This window comes from Hemicordylus capensis, chromosome 14 (assembly GCF_027244095.1).
Source record: "Hemicordylus capensis ecotype Gifberg chromosome 14, rHemCap1.1.pri, whole genome shotgun sequence".
NCBI lineage: Eukaryota > Metazoa > Chordata > Lepidosauria > Squamata > Cordylidae > Hemicordylus > Hemicordylus capensis.
Window position 1 is genome coordinate 7,651,877 of NC_069670.1, and position 9,346 is coordinate 7,661,222.

The 9,346-nt window shown below is 53.6% G+C and overlaps 1 protein-coding gene and 1 long non-coding RNA gene across 4 annotated transcripts; one reads left to right on the plus strand and one right to left on the minus strand.

The window, feature by feature from the left end:
- Nucleotides 1-245: 245 nt before the first annotated feature.
- Nucleotides 246-8,241, minus strand: LOC128337595 (Golgi-associated RAB2B interactor protein 3-like). Of its 3 annotated transcripts, none has more exons than XM_053278795.1 (7): nt 8,151-8,241; nt 6,220-6,380; nt 5,267-5,466; nt 4,309-4,624; nt 2,821-3,131; nt 1,256-1,305; nt 246-458 (listed from the first exon to the last, which is right to left on the minus strand). In XM_053278795.1, exons 2-7 carry the CDS (start codon nt 6,358-6,360, stop codon nt 349-351), a joined length of 1,128 nt encoding a protein of 375 aa, XP_053134770.1. In that variant the 5' UTR covers nt 6,361-6,380; nt 8,151-8,241; the 3' UTR covers nt 246-348. The 3 variants fall into 3 exon arrangements, with proteins under 3 accessions (XP_053134770.1, XP_053134771.1, XP_053134769.1); XM_053278796.1 differs by having other exon boundaries at nt 4,309-4,558; nt 8,125-8,222; XM_053278794.1 differs by having other exon boundaries at nt 8,125-8,222.
- Nucleotides 713-9,017, plus strand: LOC128337647 (uncharacterized). The gene is made up of 4 exons (XR_008312367.1): nt 713-803; nt 5,827-5,933; nt 6,850-6,975; nt 8,718-9,017. It is a non-coding gene; the product is annotated as an uncharacterized LOC128337647 (long non-coding RNA).
- Nucleotides 9,018-9,346: the final 329 nt, after the last annotated feature.

Sequence of the window (9,346 nt, forward strand, 5' to 3'; positions counted from 1 at the left end):
TTCTGGGAATTAAGAAACTTCGCGTCGCATGGATGAATCTGAGTGCAGAGATTGCAATTTTCAACTGGATGGTCTCAACTGCAATTCATAAACACTAGTGAATAAAGCACAAAGGCCTGTCTAGCCTCGCACCGTGTTTCCAACAGTGGACAGCCAGAAGCCCTCCACCCACCCACCTCCCCGGCAGTCCACAAGCAGAGCCCTCCTCCCCATGGCCCAGGATTCTCGGCCGCCGGAGACCTTCCGGCTGTCTAGGCATTGTCTTTATTAAAGTCAGAGCTGTTCGGAGACGAGGGAGGCCTCTCGATCCCTTCTGGGCCTCGGCCGAGTTCCTGTGGCTGGCGTGGCTCAGCGTTTCTTCTCTTTGCTTTTGCTGGGTCCCTTGCGGTGGGTCTGGCTGGTGCTGCCGAAAGAATTTGCGAGGAGGGTGGAGATCTTGCTGGAGCTTTTGGTGGCAGCTGGAGGGAAAGAGAGGTGGTGGGGGGAGTCCTTTGGGCTGTTCCTCCCAATCTCTTCCGCCTCCCCACAACCCGGTATTTCCCTTCAGGACCTGCCAGGCCAGGTGGGCGTCCCTCAGCACCACTAGAGCCAGTGCAGAGACAATCAGGCAAGGTCCCTTTAAGCCACAGAGCCTTCCCTAGGGAAGGGGTGGGGCCCATCGCAGCTGGATGAGCCAGGCTTCTGCTGGAGCAACGTCCCACTTACCGGTCCTCCTGCTCAGGGCTAGTCAGGACCTTTTTTGCTGCTGTGCTTCCCTGGGAGGAAGCACAGTCCGGGAGGAGAGCTGGTCTGGTCTTCTGCTGGTAAGCATGACTTATCCCCTTAGCTAAGCTGGTTTGCATTTGGATGGGGGACTACATGTGTGAGCACTGTTAGAGATTCTCTTTAGGGGGTGCGGCCACTCTGGGAAGAGCATCTAGGTCCCAAGTTCCCTCTCTGGCTTCTCCAAGACAGGACTGGGAGAGACTCCTGCCTGCAACCTTGGAGAAGCTGCTGCCAGTCTGGGTAGACAATACTGAGCGAGATGGACCAAGGGCCTGACTCGGCATATGGCAGCTTCCTATGTTCCTATGGGAGCTATCCAAGGTCTGCATCTCTCCCCAAATCCTAACCAACATCTGGATCCTGGCCTCAGTGGAAAGGGGAGCCTGACACAACCCTAGACCCTCTGCATGGAACAGGACAGACACACACACCACACACACACACACACACACCACACAGGATCTGAGGAGTCAGCTGGGACCATTCCTACCTGTCTGAGCGGAGTGGCTTCTGCGAGATTTGCTCGTGGGGCTCTTTTTTCTGAAACAGGAACAGCACCAGTCAGAAGAATGCCTCCCCTTTCCCTCTGACCCACCTCCCCTCCCTCGCTGGCTTGGCTGGGTGGGGGCATTGGTCAAAACCTGCACCTCATATCCGAGCTCCCCGCTCTGGAAGAAAGGCATGCCCCCTGTGTCTCTCTGCCTAGAGCAGGAGTTCCCATCCAGATGTTGTGGCACTACAACTCCCATCACCCCCGGCTGCAATCAACTGCAGCTGGGGGGTGACAGGAGTTGTCGTTAGCAACACCTGGAGGACCACAGGTTGGGAAGGAGGGAAGCTGCCAGGCAGTTGCTGGAGCGTGCAGGTAGGCAGACGTTGCACCAGCAAGTTCCGGCTTTGGATGGAGGGGTTATAGAGGAGCCAGGAATCCCTTCCTGGAGCTCAGGCCAGCCCCAATCTCCACCCGGCACCTGAGCTGGCCTCCCCCTCCTCCTGAGCAAGCCCTTTGGGAGGGTGACCATGAGTATGCCTCCTGAACCAGTGTTCCACCCTGGTGTGGCATCTTCTGGTCGTCTGGCGCCCGAGCTCAGTGGCAGAGCACCTGCTTGCCATGCTGAAGGTCCCAGATGCTGTCCCAGGCTGGCAGCATCTCCAGCTACGGCTGGGAGAGACCCCTGAGCCGGAAGCCCTGCCTGAGGCATTTATACACCACCCCAAACTTAGGTCTCGGGGAGGTTTACAACAATATGAAACAAATAAAAACAAACATTACAACATGAAAACAATTAAAAACCATCATTCTAGTTGAAAATGCTTGGGCGAATAAATGTGTCCTCACAGCCTTTTGAAAAGCTGCCAGAGATGGGGAGGCTCTTATTTCGGTAGGGAGCACATTCCAGAGTCTCGGGGCAGCAACCGAGAAGGCCCCGTCCCTGAATAGCCCCCAGGCGAGCCGGTGGCCACTGCAGACAGACCTCTCTGGATGATCTCAGTGGGTGATGGGGCTCCTAGTGAAGATGGGCCCAAGGTCTGGCTCAGAAGAAGGCAGCTGGCCTTATTGATTGATTGATTGATTGATTGATTGATTTTTGTACCACCCTTCCCAAAATGGCTCAGGGCGGTTTACACAGAGAAATAATAAATAAATAAGATGGATCCCAGTCCCCAAAGGGCTCACAATCTAAAAGGAAACACAAGGTAGGACACCAGCAACAGCCACTGGAGGGATGCCGTGCTGGGGGACGGATAGGGCCAGTTTCTCTCCCCCTGCTAAACAGAAGAGGGTCACCACGTTGAAAGGCGCTTCGAGGCCGAGTTAGCAGGGGGCCGCTATGCCTCTCGGGCCCTGGGGGTAATGGAGTGGGTTCCAGGGACAAAGAGTCTGGCTTGGGGGCCCCCTGAACTCCAGGATCCCTCAGGCTTTGGCTGCACAGGGCCCTTGGTCGGGGACGGGGCTGGGCTGGGCCGTGCGCCCCCCTCCTCCGAGAGGGTCTGGGACTGGGCTGGGCCCTCCGGACTCCCTCGGGGGCACGAGGAGCTTCCCCTGGCTGGCACCTGTTCCTGGAGGAGTGGCCCTTCGGCTTCTCCTTCCGGCCGCCGCTTTCGGAGGGGGCCCGCTTTGGCTTCTCCCTGCTGAAGGGCCCCTCGGAAGGGGGAGGGCTCTCCGGCTTGGCGTCCTCCTGGTGGATGGGGGGCGGTGGGCTGCTGGGCAGCTCCTGGCCGCTGCTGGACTGACTCTCCGAGGTCTCCGCTGGGTTGGGCAGGCCCTCCATGTCCTCCTGGAAGATGCTGATGATCTCGGCAATGGTGCTGTCTTCCCCAGGGGTGGTATCGCCCCCTTCCTCGGGACCCGGGGGTGTTGCCGTCTGGGTGGGCAGAGAACAGGTCCCCAGATGACTTCCCCCTCTGTCGTGTATACATCGCCTTTGTAACAAGGAGGTGTGCAGAGCTTTTAACATAAACACTATGGGGGGGGGGCAGGTCATACAGTATGAGGCTTTTCAGAGGTTGTGGGACTGCAACACCGATCTGCCATTTACTGCAGCAGGGGGTGATGGGAACTGTAGTCCCACAACCCCTGGAGAGTCTCAGGATGGCCATCTCCGAGATAGAGTGTGCTTGGTTTCCTTCCCTTTCCCTGAAATCGTTGCTACTCTCAGGGCACTCTTAATACGCTCCAGCCTTACCCACCGGACACAGAGAGGCCCTTTCCCCTCTGGTCCAGAAAAACAACTTAATTTTGTCCCATCTTTGCCTTCTACAGACTTGACAGATCTACAGACTGAACAGAATCCTGCAATCATGCAACCTGGCAGCCCGGGCGGGCGTGGCATGGCCCTTAATGTCCATGCACCTGGATTGAGGCGCATGTGCAATAGGAACGTGATACATCACATCCCCACTCTGAGATTTCACTTGTAGAGACTAACAATTAGGGTTAGTGTGAGCTGCTGGGATGGTCAAATTTCAGGGTTCCGCGGCCCCCCCCCCGGGTCTCTAAAAAGTTAAATCTCAGAGTGGGGGTGTGATGCCTGTCCCTAATGCTCATGTGCATCAATCCAGGTGCATGGACATCAAGCCCAGGCTGTCGGTTTGCACCCTGCAGTTACTGAGGTATCTCTTGCCCTGGTGATCACAGACCGCGGGAGAAAGGCGATCACAGATGGCACAATTTTTCTAGCATACGTTTAATCCCAAGAAATCACCCTGTCCTGGCTCTTAAATCCATGGAGGGCAAAGTTGTTGGAGAATCACTACCATCATGACAGCAGTCTCTGTTTGGGGCAATAAATCCCTGTCCTCTGGGATTATGGATCCCAGATTATGAACCCCAGTATGGATTCCCGTAATGTGTCGCTCCGCTGTTTGTATCGTGATTTTTCCGGTCTGTGACTAATAAAGATGAAAGAATCTCTCCCCTCAAATCTGGGACCTTCCCCCGAGAAGTCACAAGCCCTCTTTCTCCTTTTGGGGGAGATGGAAGGCAGTGTGGCAGAGTGGTTAGAGTGTTGGGCGAGGGTGGGGGAAACTCTGGCCGCTCACCCCTAGCACGTGGATGACAGGCTCCCCGGCCTTCAGCAGGTCTTTGGCCGGTGCCTTCTTCTCCGGCCGAGTCCCTGCGGGCGGCCGCAAGAGGTGGATGATCCGGACCCACGACTCGAAGACGTTGGTCTGCGCGTCCTGCTGGGGGAACAGCTGGAGGTAGAAGGTACGGCCGGTCGCCATCTTGAACCGCAGCTGCTGCTTCTCCAAGTCGTGGATGGAGATCTTCACAAAGCACAAGGGAAGCAGCCTGGGGAGCAACAGAGGGTCTGGCTTGTGGCACGTGCACGCCTGGCGTTGAGCCCGCACGCCTGACCTGTGGGCCAGCAGCCTGCCATGAGGATCTCTGAATCTAGTTTTGCCCCTGGCTGCAGTAACCACAGAGAGCCCTCCCGGTAGCCCGATTCAGATGTTATGTTGTGCAAGCGTGCAGATGTCTGTACACGCGTGCACACGTTTGTGTGAAGGGCTGGACCTGGGTTCATTAATAAAAAGTGAGCCTGGACACAGGGCCTTCAAATGCATGGCACAGTTAGGAGCTGGTCTTGTGGCAGCACACGTGAATGGTCCCCTTTGCTAAGCAGGGTCTGCCCTGGTTTGCATTCAAATGGGAAACGACATGCGCCACCACTGTAAAAGATTCCCCTCCGGGGATGGGGCCAGGAAGAACACTAGCCTGCTTGCATACAGAAGGCTCCCTCCTCGCCTCGGCATCCCTAGATAGGGCTGAGAGAGACTTCTGTTTCTTCAGTCTTAGAGAAGCCGCTGCCAGTCTGTGTAGACAATACTGAGCTGATGGACCAATGGTCTGACTCAGTATATGGCAGCTTCCTGTGTCGGCAGACACGTTTAAGCTGTGTTGTGCTGCCCCTCACCATCTTTCCTCCCTTTCTTCAAACCCTTTGTAGTTTAAAACTCGCCACTCCTTCGGTTGGGGGGTCTTTCGGGGGGGCCTCACCTGGTGAGCTCAAACTTCATTTTCCGAGAGGATTGGCGGAAACTGTCGTGGAAAGATGGCGGTTGCTCTTCAGAAGAGGGGACGGGACGGGCCAGCAGCAGCACATTGGGAACTTGCAGGCCCGGGCTGGTAGCAGCAATGGCGACCCTCACTAGCTGGACCTGGTTGTGGACGTCGGGCGTGCCCCCTCTCTTGCTGACCTGAAACGCAGCAGCGGGGGAAATTGCTCAAGGGGTGTGTGTGTGTGTGTGTGTGTGTGTGTGTGTGTGTGTGTGTGTGTGTGGCAGGGGTCTTAAAACATCCTAAAAGGAAGGGTTCTTATCCCCAGACTGCGATGCAACATGGCCGTCTCTCTCTAATGTTTATTTATTTACTTCTTATTTATTTAAGTTATTTCTATACCGCCCAAAACTTGAGAGGGCTAAATGGGATAATAGCTTTGCATTGTTTTTTAAATGTATTGTAAACCGCCTTGAGATCATTTTAAGGAAAGGCAGTATATAAACCTAACAATAAATAAAATAAATACATTAAAACAAAAACAAAAACCACTCTTCCAGTGTTTCCCACCCTATGAAGCCAGATTCAAATCCTCCGGACTGCTTTCAAGAGTCACGTAGGAGCGGAGGTGGATTTCCTTCCTGGAGACGTCAAGCCAGTTCTGGAGGTTCGTTGTGAGGGTAAAATAAGGGGGGGGCCCTAGAAGGCTCCCCTGAGCCCATTGAAGGACTTCATGGTTGGGCTTCCCAGTCTGATTCTGGAGAGGTTTTCCCTCCCCCCCCCCACCACCTTCTGAAGCTATTCCTGGATGTTTAACCCAGAATATATTCCGAAAAACCTCTCAAGCTATGAACATTGCGGTGATGGTTCCCGCCTGGGGATGGAGGGGTGTGGGTCCCTAGGGGCTCTGGGCCAACCCAGGAGGGCTTTCCTACCCCCACGCAAATGCTCACCTGGACGAAATCGCTTTCAAACATGGAGGCGAACTTGAAGAGGTTGTATTCTCCCGAGCGGAGCTGGCGCTGGAGGGGACCCATGGACGTGTTGAAGAGGCCCTTGCTGGCTTTCAGACAGGGCAGTCTGGAATTGTCCATCCTCCTCCCTTGCTTGAGGCCTGCCGGGAGGTGGGGACTAGTGGTTAGAGTCACATCCATCCATCCATCCATCCATTCCGTTTATATGCTGCCCTTCCTAAAGTGGCTCAGGGCGGCTGACATTAAAATCCAACCCACTTAGCAAAACAATTCAAACCAGAAAATATTCGAACCTGATTCAAACCCATTCCAGTTCCGACCAGATGATGTTAAAGGCCAGGCTAAAAAGGGATGATGGGCCTTTAAGACTCTCCTGAAGGCCCCCCAAGGAAGATAATGAGATATGTTTTAACTGTGTTTTGTGTTTTAATAGTTTTAACTCTTTACATTTTAATTGTTGAAATAGGTTAATCTTTTTTTATTGGTTGTTTTTTATTGTTTCGCAAACCGCCCAGAGAACTTGCATTTTGGGCGGTATAGAAATATGTCAAATTAAATAAATAAATGATAAAATAATAAAATAAAATAATAATCCTCTTATATCCACAGGGAGTGAGTTCCACAACCCAGGGGCAACAACGGAGAAGGCCTGGGAGTTCCATTGGCTCAGAGACAGGGCATCTGCCTGGCGTGCAGGCAGGAGGTCCCGGGTTCAACTCCTGGCAGCATCTCTAGGTAAGGTTGACTCCTAGGCCTGGAACCTGGGAGAAGCCGCTGCCAGTCAGTGCAGACAATACCGTGCTAGATGGACCAAGGGCCTGACTCAGTAGACAGCAGCTGCCTATGTTCCTAGGATGAGCGACTTCAGCGTTCCCCAGCGCGGCATCTCATTCGGGACAGGGAATGCTTGTCTCCTTGTGGAGGAGAGCTGGTCTGGTGGTAGCAAGTGTGAACTTGCTACCAGGGTGGGCCCTTTGCTAAGCAGGGCCCACCCTGGTTTGCATTTGAATGGGGGACTAGGTGTGTGAGCACTGGAAGATATTCCCCTTAGGGGACGTGGACACTCTGGGAAGAGCACCTGATGCTTGCAGGCAGAAAGTCCCAGATGTTCTCCCTGGCAGCATTTCCAAGATAGGGCTGGGAGAGATTCCTGCCTGCGATCTTGAAGAAGCTGCTGCCAGTCTGTGAAGACAATACTGAGCTAGATAGACCAGTGGTCTGACTCGGTAGAAGGCAGCTTCCTATGTTCTTATGTTGCTAGAAATCCTGTTGAATTTCTGTGTGTTGGGCTACTGTTAAAAGCAGGGGCAGTCGAAACGGGGCAACCACAGGAATATTAGAAGCTGCCATATACTTAGCTCAGCCTGTGGTCCCTCTAGCTCAGTATTGTCTACACTGACTGGCAGTGGCTTCTCCAAGGTTGTGGGCAGGAGTCTCTCCCAGCCCTACCTGGAGATGCTGCCACCAGGGAGTGAACCTGGGACCTTCTGCATGCAAGCAGGCAGGTGCTCTCCCACTGAGCTACGGACTCATCCCCTAAGGGGAAGATCTGACAGCGCTCACATGTCGTCTCCCATCCAAATGCAAACTAAGGCGGACCCTGCTTAGCAAAGGGGACCATCCCTGCTTGCTACCGCAAGACCGGCTCTCCTCCCCTGCCTGGGAAGTTCAGCCTGTGGTCCTTCAGATGTGGCTGAACTATGACTCCCATCACCCCGCAGCCACCTTCAATGGGAGCAGGGGATGATGGGTGTTGTAGTTCAGGCACACCTGGAGGGTCACAGCTCAGGAAGCCCTGCTCTGATCAGTTGGCAGCCCAGTTTGAGGCTCTCGATGCCGGATGGGGCCCGAGGGGATCCTCCGGGGCAGTGCTGATTCCGTTACCTCCTCTGGCGGGGTCTGGGACTGACCTGGATCTTGGCCTCTCCCTCCTGCCTTGGGTGGGTGCTCTTTCCCCTGTGGCTCTGCCCTCTGCCTCCACCCTTGGGGGAGGCAGCCATGTTGTGATGTCACCCCTCCCCTCTATGACCTCTCCCTCCACTGCCAGGGGCCCTCCTGAGCAAGGCAAGGGGGCCCAGGGTTGCCAACGTCTCTCCTCAGGGCACTCCTGCGCCACAAACATCTGTGTGGCAGGCATGGATTCATCAGGGGAAGCTATGCTTGCTAAGTAGGCAAAGAGGCTCTTTTTTAACATGGCGATTCTCTTTATTGAGCGGGGGGAGAGTAACTGGCCCTCTCCACCCCCAGCACAGGACCTCCAGGGACTGTTGCTGGCGTGTATCTCATGTTTCTTTTTAGATTGTGAGCCCTTTGAGGACAGGGAGCCATCTTATTTATATATATTTTTTCTCTATGTAAACTGCTTTGGAAACTTTTGTTGAAAAGTGGTATATAAATATTTGTTGCTGTAGTTGTTGTTGTATGCAGCCGTGGTCAAAAGCTTGGCCTTCTGAACGTCTGTTTCTCGTTATGTGCAGAAGAGCCCTGCTGGAGAAAAAGTTGGCGATAGCCCTGGTGCTTACTTGCAAGTCGCTCTGGAGAGAGCGGAAACAGGCTGATGGCAAAGCAACAGAGCTGAAAGATGCTATGTACAAGGTGCACCAATTAATTAACTCATCCCCAAGTGAAGGTTCTGAACTGTTTTGTAATAGTATAGTCAGGTCCAGATTATGACATGCTAAGCTCAAAAGGCCCCATTGCATTACCAAAAGAAATTTCGTTATTCTAACAAAAAGGGCAATGAACATAGAAATAATAAAGTTTTATTTTTCACTTGGCCAAGATGCAATGGATCATCTAACAAAAACTTTGCGATAAGCCTCTCTGCATGAGAAATGTCTTTAACTGAAAACACATGATGCAAAACTGGAAATTTAGTCATTTTGGGGGATCCAGAGGCCCCTCATAAGGTTAAACCCTAAGCTGTAGTTTGCTTAGCTGGTGTCTAAATCTGGCATTGGATAGAATAGAATGCTTGCTATGGCTGTAACTCTTGAACTGTCATGAGCTTGCTCATTGGCCCTAGGGAAGCTATCCCCTCCCCTCCCCACCCACCCCACAAATTTGCAATCCAGGGGCTAAGACTGGCCTACCTTGCAGGGATCTC